This window comes from Moschus berezovskii, chromosome 21 (assembly GCF_049115385.1).
Source record: "Moschus berezovskii isolate FMDL1 chromosome 21, NW_MosBer_1.0, whole genome shotgun sequence".
NCBI lineage: Eukaryota > Metazoa > Chordata > Mammalia > Artiodactyla > Moschidae > Moschus > Moschus berezovskii.
In genome coordinates, this window is record NC_142480.1 from 9,379,116 (window position 1) to 9,393,221 (window position 14,106).

At 48.9% G+C, this 14,106-nt stretch overlaps 1 protein-coding gene across 1 annotated transcript in view; it reads right to left on the reverse strand.

Annotated features, from left to right (window-relative positions):
- The window catches only part of C21H14orf132 (chromosome 21 C14orf132 homolog), a 59,213-nt gene extending 45,310 nt beyond the window's left edge, over positions 1-13,903 (reverse strand). Inside the window, exon 1 of the mRNA XM_055417586.2 lies at positions 13,671-13,903. Within this exon, the coding sequence (XP_055273561.2) occupies positions 13,671-13,697 (27 nt within the window). The 5' untranslated portion in view covers positions 13,698-13,903. The remainder of the gene's footprint in view (positions 1-13,670) is intronic.
- Positions 13,904-14,106: the final 203 nt, after the last annotated feature.

Here is a 14,106-nt window from a genome sequence, read left to right on the forward strand (position 1 = left end):
TGAGATGGTTGTATAACATCACCAACTCAGTGGATACGAGTTTGAGCAAACTGCAGGATACAATGAAGGACAGGGAAGCTGGCGTGCTGCAGTCCACGGGGCCACAAAGAGTCGGACACAACTTAGTGACTGAACAACAAATGTGTGTCTGTGTGCTGAGTTTCTCAGTCGTGTCTGACTCTTTTTAGCCCCAGGCTCCTCTGTCCATGAAATTTTCCAGGCAAGAATACTGGAGTTGGTTGCCACTTCCTACTCCAGGGGATCTTCCCAACCCATGGATCAAACCCACATATCCTGCATCCCCTGCACTGGCAGGCCAATTCTTTACCACTAGCACCATCTGGGAAGCCCCATGTGTATGTATGTATATTATTAGTAATATAATAATAATATATAAATGTATAATTCAGCCATTAAAAAAGGAAATCTTGTCATTTGAGACACATTGGAAGGACTTTGAAGGCATCATGCTAAGTGAAACAAACCAAATAGAGAAAGACAAATACTGTATTCTCTCTCTTATACATAGAATCTTGAAGAAAAAAAAAACACCTCATATAAACAGACCAGACTGGTGCTTTCCAAAGGCAGGGGGTTGGGGAATTGGATGAAGTTAGTTAAAAAGTACAAACTTCCAGTTATAAGATAAATAAGTTCTGGAGATATAACATAAAGGGCAGTGACTACAGTTAGCAACACTGCACTGTACATACAGAAGTTGCTAAGAGAGCAGATCTTAAAAGTTCTCATCCCAGGAAAAAAAGAACTGTAAACATATGAATTGACAGATGTTAACTAAACTTATTGTGGTAATCTTTTGTGCAACATATGCATGTATGAAATCATTGTGCTGTACACCCTAAAATTATACAATGTCCTATGCCAACTATATCTCAATAAAACTGGGAGGACGGGAGAGAAAGAATGGCAGAGAACTCTCTAAATTGTGATGAAAAGTATAAACTCACAGATAGAAGAAGCTCCCAAACCCTAAAGATGAGAAGCATGAAGAAAACTACACTAAGCTACAGTATAATCAAAGTGCCCAAAATCAATGAGGAGAAAACTCTAAACAGCCAAAGGGGCAAAAAAAGGCACATTATGTTGGAAGAAGTAGGATACGGATGGCAGCAGATTTATCAGTGGAAAGAGTGGAAGCAGGAAGATGGTGGAACAATATTTTGAAAAACAGTCAACTTAGAATTCTATTTTTTTCAGTAAAAAGATAAGTATTCAGATATGAAAGCCAGGGGACTTTCCTGGTGGTCCAGCAGCTAAGACATTGCACTGTCAATGCAGGGAGCCCTGGTTCAATCCCTGGTCAGGGAATCAGATCCTGTATACTGCAACGAAGGAGTTCACACGCTGCAACTAAAGGTCCTGCACAAGGCAACACACATCAAAGACCCACACACGGCAGCTAACACCTGGCTCAGCCACATAAATAAAGGAATTCAAACAATACGAAAGCCAAAAAAAGACATTTTCCCCCAGACATACAAAGGCTGAAAGAATCCATCACCAGCATTTTGCACTACTAGAAATGCTAAAGTCTTTTAGGCAGAAGGAAAATGATAACACACAGAAATATGGGTCTACACAAAGCAAAAAAGAGCGCTGGAAATAGTGCCCATATGGGAAAATATTTAAGTTTTTTCCTTACTATTTAAATCTCTTTAAAAGGTAATTGACTTAAAAAAATAATAACAGTGTAACATGAGGTTTAAAACACATGTAGAAATGAAATGTGCAACTGTAATTTAATACCACAAGAGCTGAGAGGGGAGAAATAGAAGTGTATTATTATACGGCTCTTACACTGCATGTTAAGTGGCATAATACCACTTGTATATGGACTGTGATAAGCTAAAGATAAATCCTAGAAAAGCAACCACCAAAATAACAAAATAGTTACAGCTAATAAGCCAAGAGAGGAGATAAAATGGGAGAATTAAAAATTCTCATTGAATCCAAAAGAAGGAAGAAAGAGAGGGAAAGGGAAACAAAGAACAGATGGGACCAATAGCAAACAATGAGATAGTAAATTTAAACCCAACTATAAAGACAATCTGGGTTCCCTGGTGGATCAGATGGTAAAGAATACGCCTGCAGTGCAGGAGACCTGGGTTCAGAAGATCCTCTGGAGAAGGGAATGGCTACCTACTACAGTATCCTTGCCCGGAGAACTGCATGGACAGAGGAGCCTGGTAGGCTACAGTCCATGGGGTCACAAAGAGCCAGACACGACTGAGTGACTAACACTTTCACTTTTCATATAGACAATTACATTAAATATAAGTGGTTTACACATACTCCAGTCAGACGGCAGAGATTATGAGACTGGATTTAAAAAAATAAGCTGAAGAGGCACAGAGATCTGAGTTTGAATTCATCCAGTGGGCCCTAGGCATGTGACTTTGCCTCACTAAGCCTCAGTTTTTTCACCTATAAAATGGATCTTAAAATTGCCTATTCCTTGGGGCTGTCATAGGATTAGGAAGTGAGATTCTACGTGTTATTCAACCCAGGGTCTGCCTGGTACTTCCTGACCACTTGATAGAGGGCAGCAATGTAAAGCTACTGAGCACAAAGCGGGAAGGTACTGTGACATCCTGAGAGACGAGAATGAGTGTGGAGTCAACAGAGATGGGTTTCTATCGTCTCAGAGTAGAAAGAGCTGGGTTCAGACCCCCCAAAATGGGCGGAGCAGACAGCAGGTGCTCCACAAACACTCACGTGTTCAGTTGGAAATGCGCAGTCCATCTCCAAATGTCCTGCTTCTCTTAGCTCTGGGAGGTGCAATTATTTCAAGTCAGATGGAATATCCTGACTCTTAACACACTATCTAGAAACTTGGTCTACAAAACTTATTACAGATTTTTACATCTTCCTTAACTTCTCATTACACCACTGCAAAACTATAGCACTATATGCTCTCCTGAGGCAAGTCTAATTAGAATGATAAAATATTTAAATCTTTTAAATGAGAATTCAAAGCACACGAAGACAAGTCCTTTGGTTAAAAACATCTGGGATAATAGACAGTTTGTATTTTAATGGTAATTCTTGCTTTAAGAAAAAGGAGCAGCCACTGGCTGGGAAAACATTTTCTAAGCAGCAGACTGCAAGACTCCCTAGAATTCTCTGGGCAGCGCGGTGCTTCCTCTGGGAAGGGGAAACTTCTGCTGGCTTCCTGCAGATCTTTCAGAATGCTCCCACAGGCCTTTGAGTATAGCTGCAACCATTTCAAGAGATAACACAGACTCACCTCTTCAGCTTGACCAGAAGCATTTTGTGGGTTTTTTTTTTTTTCCTTCTGTGAAAAATGATTAAAATACAAACTAACTGTGAGCATCTCCAGGTCCCGGGGGAGGCAGGGTGGGGGAAGAGGGGCTGGCAGTGGATATATCAGCATCTCAGCTATGATTAGACCATGCGTCTGTCTTCTAGAAAGACCCACCCAATGGAAGATCCATCCAGATGTGACTGTGTTTTCCCACCAACAAGGCCAAGCTTCTAAGAGCTGGGCTACAGAGGGAGACAGCGGTGGGGAGGCCCGTGCTCCTCAAACCCAGGAAGCCCCCTCAAGTCTCCCCAGCAGGCAGTGACCCTCCTTTCCTAGGTTTCACACCCCTTTTCCCTTCATAAATCAAAAAACGGACTGTCACTTGCAGCAACATGGATGGACCTAGAGATTGTCACATTGAGAGAAATAAGTCAGACAGAGAAGCAAAAACATTGTACGAGTTCTCTTATACGTGGAACTAAAAAAAAAAGTGATACACATGAACTTACAAAACAGAAAGAGACTCGTAGACTTAGAGAACAAACTTATGGTTGACTGGGGGAAGGGTGGGGGTAAGGTATTGTTAGGGAGTTTGGGAAGGTCATGGACACACTGCTATGTTTAAAATGGATAACCAACAAGGACCTACTGTATAGCACATGGAACTCTGCTCAGTGTTATGTGGCAGTCTGGATGGGAGGGGGGTTTAGGGGAGAATGGACACATGTACATGTAGGGCTGAGTTCTTTGACCGTTCACCTGAATCTAGCACAGCATTGTTAGTCGGCTATACCCCAATGCAAAATAAAAAGTTAAATCATTAATTTTAAAAATTAAAATGAGTGTATAAAATAAACTTGCTGCTGCTGCTGCTGCTAAGTCACCTCAGTCGTGTCCGACTCTATGTGACCCCATAGAAGGAAGCCCAACAGGCTCCCCCGTCCCTGGGATTCTCCAGGCAAGAACACTGGAGTGGGTTGCCATTTCCTTCTCCAATGTGTGAAAGTGAAAAGTGAAAGTGAAGTCGCTCAGTCGTGTCCGACCCTTAGCGACCCCACAGACTGCGGCCTACCAGGCTCCTCCATCCATGGGATTTTCTAGGCAAGAGTACTAGAGTGGCTTGCCTAATAAACTTAGCATGTAATTAATATCAAAACAAACCAAAAAAACTTACTGTCTTGCTGCTGCTGCTGCTAAGTCGCTTCAGTCGTGTCCGACTCTGTGTGACCCCATAGACGGAAGCCCACCAGGCTCCCCTGTCCCTGGGATTCTCCAGGCAAGAACACTGGAGTGGGTTGCCATTTCCTTCTTCAATGTGAGAAAGTGAAAAGTGAAAGTGAAGTCGCTCAGTCGTGTCGGACCCTTAGCTACCCCACAGAGTGCAGCCTACCAGGCTCCTCCATCCATGGGTTTTTCTAGGCAAGAGTACTGGAGTGGCTTGCCATTGCCTTCTCCGACTGTCTTTCTAGTTAGTACCTAATAGGCTGAACGATAAGAAATTATCACTTTGTAGGTCAAAATGGTCAAATATCAGCAACTTCATATAGTTCAGCCTGATAAAGTTTTGGTCTAGCTCCTTAGTAATAATCTACTTCTCTCCTGGGCCTGGAAATGTACAAGGTGTTGCCAAGCTCTACACACATCTGTCTCGTCTAGAGATCCTTACTGCCCTGGCAGTCCCAGGATGAATCCAGTCCACAGACCTGTTCTGTTGGTCCAGGTGTAGCCTGCCTCCAAAGATGTGTGCCATCCATCCTTCCCTCCCCGGGTGTGTGTGCTGCTTTCTGCATGACAGGTGGACTCTGATTCTCCAGTCCTTCAATCTGGGCTGCGCTCAGGATTTTCTCGACCAAATGAATGTGCAGTTTGTGACATTCTGGGACTTCCAAATCTGGAACATAAGAAACTTCATAGGGTCCCCCTAGGAATGCTGATTGGAGAGGGAAGGCAGTACCAGGCAATGACCCTGAGACCACCATGTGGGGATGGGAGGGGGGAGCCCCATTTGCCTAAAGAAACATTTGCAGGATGAAAGTCCAAGTGGAGAGAAGGGTAAGGCTGCACAAAATGTGTCAGACACACAAGGAAAACTGTGATGCACATTTAGACTTCAGCCCAGCGGCCCCAGCTGACACCATCAGAGCACAAATTGCCCAGCCCACTTATTCCCAAATTCTGGTCCCATGAAAGAAATCATTGCATTAAGCCATTAACTAGCTGAAATTATATTGAAGTGAAAGTCGCTCAGTCATGTCTGACTCTTTGCGACCCCATGGACTATACAGTCTACGGAATTCTCTAGGCCAGAATACTGGAGTGTGTGGCCTTTCCCTTCACCAGGGGATCTTCCCAACCCAGGGATCAAACCCAGGTCTCCCACATTGCAGGCAGAATCTTTACCAGCTGAGCCACCAGGGAAAGCAATGAATAATTAAAGCAGATGACTTCGTGGTTGGTCGGTTGAATTGGGGGATTAGGCCTGACATAAATACACTACCATGTGTAAAATAGACAGCGAGGGGGAACCTGCTGCCTAGCAAGTAGCACCAGTCTGCAGCCTGTTAGGAATCGGGCTGTATAGCAGGAGTGGGGTGAGCGAGCGAACCTTCACACCTTCATCCGCTGCTCCCCACCGCCAGCAGCATCCCCCACTCCCACCCCATCCATGGAAACACGGTCTTCCGCGAAGCCAGTCCCTGGTGCTGTTGTGTGCAGCACAGGGAGTTCAGTTCGGTGCTCTGTGATGATCTAGAGGGGCGGGCTGGGGAGGGGAAGGAGGGGACACATGAACACATGTAGCTGATTCACTTCGGTATACAGCAGACACTAACACAACAGTGTAAAGCAATTATGTTCCAATTAAAAAAAAATAAAGATTTTAATTAGCTGTCAACATTGGAAAATCCAGACTGCTTGGAAGCATCGGCGTTTTCGGTTTTCTTAAAACACCCACGAGTGCCTGCAGCCCCTGGCCTGTGTGTCTGCAGGGCACGAGCATGCTCCTGGAGCTCCGGGCCGCTACCTGTGTGCCCTCCAGGCCAGGCCCCTGTGCCCTGGGTCACCGCAGCCCCCCACCCCATCTTGCTCCACTCCATGAGTCCACCTACCTGGCCCCAGTCACCCCCTCCCTGCCTACTGGCTTCATCTCCACTACCCCCTGACCTGCTGCTCGGCCCAAAAGAATAACTGCTTGCACCCCTCATTTCCAACAAGAGGCACCGTTCAAGTGCCATCCGTGTCATGTCATCACCCCAGCCTGGAGGGGCCTCACTCCTTTGTCTACATAACCCGCTATGCATCCTTCAAACTCAGCTCAATTCGGACCTCCAGAAGCCTCCCTGAACCCCTAAGCTGGGGGAGATGCCTCTTCTGGGGTACAGGGCAACTGCATTTACTCCAGCCTGTCACATTATCACACAGCAGGGCCTGTGACCCTCTGCCCCTCAGTGCTCCAGAGGAAGGGCCTGGCAAGCAGGAGATGTTTGCTGAATGACTAGATGAACGGTTCCACGAGGAAGGCCATTTTGTCCCCATTTCACAGGGGAGAAAACTGAGGTTTAGAGAAGTGATCTTTCCACTCCCTCTCAAAGACCAGTGGCCACTAACACAGGAACCAAGATCGCACTCTTTAGGGATCTTAAGACCCTATTTGAGGGCTTCCTTGGTGGCACAGAGGATACAAATCCTCCTGCCAATGCAGGGGACATGGACTCGATCCCTGGTCCAGGAAGATCCCACAGGCCAGGAGGCAACTCAGACCATGGGCCACAACTACTGAGCCCGTGCTCCAGAGCCTGCAGGCCACAACCATGGAAACCCATGTGCCTAGAGCCTTCTCAACAAGAGGAGCCACAGTGAGAGGCCCGAGCGCTACAAGGAAGAGAAGCCCTGCTCGTCTCAACTAGAGAAAGCCCGTGCAGCAACCAAGATCCCGTGCAACCAAAATATAACAAAATATATAAATATTTAAAAAATAAAAAATAAATTTATTTTTAATAAATAAATAAAATTATTTTAATAAATGAAAATTAAAATGTTAAAAATATGCCATTATAGGTTAAATTATGCCTCCCCCAAAGACATAGTGAAGTCCTAACTCCCAGGACCTGTGAATTTGAACTTACTTGAAACCTCGACAACATATTGAAAAGCAGAGACATTACTTTGCCAATGGTCCGTCCAGTCAAGGCTATGGTTTTTCCAGTGGTCATGGATGGATGTGAGGGTTGGACTGTGAAGACAGCTGAGCGCCGAAGAATTGATGCTTTTGAATTGTGGTGTTGGAGAAGACTTTTGACAGTTCCTTGGACTGCAAGGAGATCCAACCAGTCCATCCCAAAGGAGATAAGTCCTGAGTGTTCACTGGAAGGACTGATGTTGAAACTGAAACTCCAATACTTTGGCCACTTGAAGCGAAGAGCTGACTCATTTGAGAAGACCCTGATGCTGGGAAAGATTGAAGGCTGGAGGAGAAGGGGGTGACAGAGGATGAGATGGTTGGATGGCATCACCGACTCAATGGACATGAGTTTAGGTAAACTCCGGGAGTTGGTGATGGACAGGGAGGCCTGGTGTGCTGCAGTCCATGGGGTCGCAAAGAGTCGGACACGACTGAGGGAGTGAACAGAACTGAAAATAAGATGTATGCAGATGCTATCAAGGGAAGGTGCCAGTAGGAGGGTGGGCCCTAGTCCAATGTGACTAGTGTGCTGGGAAGAGGAAGAGAAGAGATGCAGAGACGTGAGGAGAGGGCCAGGTAACCACGGAGGTAGAGACCGCAGTGTGGCTGCCAGCCATGGACACAGCGATTGCAGACCACACCATGAAGCTGAGAGACAGGCTTGGGATTGTCCTCCCGGGAGCCTTCGAAGAGACCACAGCCCTGCCGACACCTTGACTTTGGACTTGGAGCCTCCGGAACTGGGAGAGATTACATTCCTGTTGTTTTAAGTCACCCGGAATGTGGTCGTTTGTTACGGCAGCCCTAGGAAATGAATACGGATTTAAGAACTTGTTTCAAAATGTACCTGATCATGATACTTCATGTTCCTTGGAGGCTTGATGATTCCCTGAAGCTGATCCATGGAGGGTCCTGGGTTCCCCCTGTCCCCCAGTATCTGGACTGCTCTGGGAGGGGAAGGACAGGCCTGTGGTCAGCAGCCGAGGCTCCCCTCCTGGCTCCCCTGCGTGTCAGCTGAACCACTCTGTCTCTCCATCTTCTCCCTGCCTGTACCCTGAGAATATACAGGTACCCACTCCGGCTCCAAGTTTCCCACCTGCGACAGGGATGGTCTGGAAGAAGGGAGAACCTCGATTTTCTTTTTCCTTCTTTTAAATTTTATTTACAATACTGTGTTAGTTTCTGCTGTACAGCAAAATGATTGACCTATAGACACACAGATAGATAGACAGATAAATATCCTTTTTCATGTTCTTTTCCATTAAGGTTTATAACAGCGTATTGAATATACTTCCCTGTGCTATAACAGAAGGACCTCATTGTTAACCCATTCTCTGCATAACAGTTTGCATCTGCGAATCCCAAATAAGGATCTCTATTTTGGAGCAAGTTCCCATTATTCTGGGCCTCAACATTTGAATTTGCTGAATTGATACTGGAGTGACTTCCAGGGACAACATGGCTTTTTATGACCTAACAGGGACCTAACAGCCAAAGATTTGCTCCATCCAGAGAGGTGGGAGAGGAACAGCCCTACAGTGTGGGTTTCAGGTCCAGGTCTCAACCTTGATCGCACACTGAGATCAACTAGGGGATGAAAATTAAATATTGATGCTGGCTCCCAGCTCCAGACTTAGATGGGAGTGTCTAGGGCGGGACCTGGGCAGCAGGACTCTTAAAAGTTTCCCGGTGATTCTAATGGTGGCAACGTTTGGGAACTCCTGGGTTTATGCTCGTCACTGTAGGGACAATGGAAGACAAAAATAAGAGTGAGTTCTTCTGCCCTGCTGCTGCTGCTGCTGCTAAGTCACTTCAGTCGTGCCCGAGTCTGCGCGACCCCATAGACGGCAGCCCTTCTGCCCTGGGCCTGTTTTTTTCTTTAGGGGGTCACAACATGTGAACAGGGCTCCTTGTACCTCTAGTTCATTCCATGTGTTGGCCTAGCACACAGTAGGTCCCTTAAATGTTCCTTCCCTTTCTGCAGTCCAGCTGTCTCAGGAGCTTCACATTTCATGCATGACGGAAGCTCACGGACTTACCCCCGAGCAAGCGCTCCAAGAGTCCCAGGCAGAAGCTGCAAGTTCCTTACAAGCTCACCTCAGAATGTCACTCACACTACTTGTCTTGGTCAGAAAAGTCACTAAGCCCGGGTCAGATCAAGGGGAGGGGAATCAGATCTCCCACCCCCTAATGGGGAGCCAGCAGGCACCTCCAGGAGGTAGGGAAGGGATGGCTGGAGCCATTTTTAGAGACAGGCTACCCCACTGCCAACATAGGGCTTTAAGGATCAGTCTTCGAGATATGTGCATCTCCCCTCCTCCCGGCTCCCAGGGGTCTGGGTAGCCTTGCTCTTCTGGCCATCTCTGGCCATAGAAAAGCATATACCCCTGTTCACCGTTCAACCTTCTAGAATCTCCAGGGACCCAGGGACTGGGTACAGAGGGCCTGGGGTGTTTTCAGGGTTGGGGAAAAGGACAGCAGAGTGCCTTCAAGGCTCAGGAGTGAGCTGAGTCTTTATATCTTCAGCATCCACAGCATCTTCTAAACCAGACCCACAGCTCCATGTACATGTACTAGGGAGGGTGCATCCGCATAAAAGGATCTGCTGGAAAACTGATGTCCACTCTTGTACATCCCAGAACAGTGTCTTCTTGATGTTTAACTTCTGAGAGGGGTGTCTATCTAAAATGGTGCATATCCTCCAGATATTTTTTAAGCCACAAAGAGAAATCATATTTCACAACTTTGTGAAGGGGAAGAGACTTAGGGTTTGGAGCCACAAGATGTGGTTTCTTCTGCTCCATCAGTGAATCAAACAGGTGTGCGCTTTCTATTCCATCCATCCCTCCAGCTTCTGGGCTCTGCTGAGGCTGAGGTCTTCCCAGGGCGCTGCTTCAGTTAGAAACTGATCATGCTCAGTCACCTACAATGGCTCCCACTGTCTTCTGCTTCACTGTGAACTTCTCATCCCAGGCAGTGAGTACCTTCTGCCACCAGGTCCTGGCCTCTCTCTCCCAATTCTACGATGCCCCCTACCCTCCAGCTTCCTGGAGGATTCTGTGAATACATTCTGGGCTTTCCTACCTCCATGCCTCTCTGCTTTTTTTTTGGTTGCACCGCGTGGCTTTCAGGATCTTAGCTCCCTGACCAGGGATTGAACCTCAGCCCATGGCAGTGAAAGTGCCAGCTCCTAATCACTGGGCCACCAGGGAAGTTCCGTGCCTCTCTGTTTAGAATACCTTTATTCCCAGGCCCACCAGGGGGAATCTGCCTCTAGTTCTCATCCATCAGAACCTCTAAGCTCCAGAACTGATGAGCAGGTGTTCGGGCGGGGGCATGTGACACCTCCAATTCACTGTCTTTTCCTGTGATTGTCTTTTCGAGTACATACATTTTGTCTTACCCACTCCAATCATTTCACAGATGCTTATGGAGGGTCTACTATATGACAGGTATTTTGGTCGCCCTTTCTGGGAATGGCCTGGTCTGGCATTCTCCACTGCTCTCCAAGGGTGCAGAAAGAAAATGTACATCCTATTCAACTGTCCCCCAGCATCCCTGTCCCAGTACCTGACACGGAGCTTGGCATCAGGCCAGCACTCAGCATTAGCCGAACAAGTAGATGGAGGTGTTCACATATCTCTGTCCAACTGCCCCCTGCCACTGTGTGGGGACAGCAGCTTGGTCACACACACACCCTCCTGGTGGTCACTGCACACCCGCAGCTTGTGCTGGGCACGCACTGTGGCCAAGCATAAATGCTGCGGTTGTCATTGTTTAATGGCTAAGTCATGTCCAACTCTTTTGAGAACCCATGGACTACAGCTTGCCAGGCTTCCTCTGTCCATGGGATTTTCCAGGCAAGAATACTGGAGCAGGTGGTCATACCCTCCTCGAGGGGATCTTCCCAACCCAGGGATCGAACCCATGTCTCTTATGCTTCCTGCATTGGCAAGTGAGTTCTTTACCACTGAGCTACCTGGGAAGCCTGGAGAAGAGATGAGCCATCTTTAAATATGTCTGCCTGGTCCTTTATTTTGTGTCTTTCTCAGGGGGAAGCAATAAGGTGGAAAACCTAGCAGCTTTGCAAATCCTCAGAGCCAGGTTTGAAACCCATGTTCCTAATGATGTGTCCTGGGTTACTGCTAACCAATGAAATTGTTTTTTAAATGTTTTTTAAATGAAATTGCTTCATTGCACTTAAGTGTGGTATCCTGATCTGTAAAATGGGATAATAATACCAATGTATTAGAATTTACTGTAATCAAGTATGCAAGTGTCCATGTCTGGCACAGAGCAGGTGCTCAGTAAATGTCTTTCCACATTTGATGGCACTTCATGTTTCTGTCCTTGCAGCTAGCCCAGGACTGAGCATGTAATCAGTGCTCAAACATCTGTCCACTGAAATAAACCAACCACATTAAACATGAATTGTAAACAAAAAAGAAAAAAACAGAGCTCAACCTCTGAGCAGGCTCTGCCTATAGGTGTTGAAAAGCCCTAGTTTATTTTGTCAAGTTACCATAGCAACTCCTGAAGCTTCAGCCAGTCCTAGGGTTAGCAGTAATCAATTTATCCTGTAACCATGGCAACGTCAGCTATTTGGTGGGCTCTAAAGGGAATCAGTTGGTAAAGAATCTGACTGCAGTGCAGGAGACTGGGGTTCAATCCCAGGGTTTGATTCCAGGGTCGGAAAGATCCCCTAGAGGAGGAAATGGCAACCCACTCCAGTATTCTTGCCTGGAAAATCTCCTGGACAGAGGAGCCTGGAGGGCTACAGTCCATGGGGTCGCAAGAGTCGAACACCACTTAGCAACTAAACCACCAGAGGGGGAAGGCAGAGGCAGACACTGAGTCCCTGTAGAAATAAATTTGGTGACATCTCATCACTCACCACACAGCTACCATCACCACTGCCTAAAATGACGTCCATGAGACAATATTTCTAAACATGCATTTAGAAATAAGAGATAGAAAATTAGGCAAAAAAAGACCAGCATGGCTCATGAAAGCAATTAGCATTATGGAAAACCTGTAAAAAGGCTGCCAAGAGCTGGAATCTGGGTTCCCTTTAGCCAACTTAGGGAATTCTGCACCCATTACCATCTGCATTGGGGACTCACTGTCCCCATGGCCTGGGCTGCGCTGTTACTTTTTAAAGAGGCCTCCACCAGGGTGAAGTTTGGGGGAAAAGGAAGATATCCTCTGAAACGCCATTCCCTGGTAAAGTAAACAGCAGCCAGTGGGGCTCCTGCCACATACCCAGGGGACAGAGGGAACCTGGGGGTCCTTCTTGCCACTGGACTCTCAACATAACCAACCTGGCAGAAGGTGCCAGGTCTGAACAGGGTACATGGGGACTTACTCCCCGAATGCAAACGCGGTGAACCTTCCCGAGAACCAGACTGCAACTCCGAAAGGCCACAGACAGCTCTGGAAAGCAGGCGTTTGCCTTTGTTCTGGCTCCAGAGTTAAGGCACCAAACGACAAGATCACTCCACGACCAAGGCTCCGGGGGATTCTCCTGGACTAAAACCAAGCGATGAGAGGTCATTTGTTTTGTCTGCCACTGGGAACCTGTTCTGTGCCGAGGAAAGAACAATCGCGCCCGGCACTGAAGGCTACAGACTTAGCACGAAGCAAAACAAGGACAGAGCCGCTGCTGTGCTCTGAGCTCTGGCGCTTGGCGGGTCACAGAGCGGGTCTCGCCGCCTTCCAAGGGCTAGTCTGTGGTTTCCATCAACGGCGAGAAAAGTGAGGTGGGAGGCGCCGGAGGTGAGAGCAAGTGGCAGGTTACCCGGCGCCTCGGGAAGAACCGGAATGGGGAAGACCCAGGTTGCCTGCCCAACCCGGGCTCGCACGGATCTGGGGCTGCCTCGCCTTGAAGGGCTCTGGGGCAACGGAAGGGGAACCCCGCCGGAGCGGGATGGGCCGGGAGGGACCACTGCCCAGGCCCCGAGCTCAGGTCGACGCGGCGAGCTCAGGCCGGCCCCACGCCCAGGAGCCGCGCTCGCCGCCCCAGACGCGCGCACCAGGTGGCGATGCCAGCTCCGGACAAAGGACCGGGACTCGGATCGCCGGCGGGCGCCACCTCCTGGCCTGCCCGCTCCCGGCGCGCCCAGCCCCGGAGCGGAGGGCGAGACCGTGGCCCCGAACCTGCTCAAACTTGGCGGCCCGAGGCGCGCGTGGAAGGCGCCCCCTTACCTGGGCGGCCATAAAGGACAGATCCATGGTGTCGCGGCTGCCGCCCGCGCTCGGGTCCTCGCTGCCGCTGCCGCTGCTGTCCAGCCGCCGCACAGCTGGCCGGAGAGGGCCACGCAGCGAGCAGGGGCTCTTGACACCGCGCGGCACCCTGGGCAGCTGGGTGGCGGCGGCCGGTCCCGAGCCCGCGCGGTGCCCTGCTCCTGCTCTGCGCGTTCGGCTGCTGGAGGGCTGGTGGGCGGCCTGGAGCCGGGGGGCGGGGCGGGGCGGGGCGGGGGAACTGGACGCCCCTCCACGTGACCGCTCCCAGCCCCGCCCCCCGAGGGCGGGGCTCGGCGGAACCCCCGGCGCTCCCACTCGCTTCCCTGCGGGGAGGGGTGCGGAGTAGTGGGCGCAGGGGCCTGCTGAGGCCCGAGGTCGCGTGTCTGGTCCTTACAAG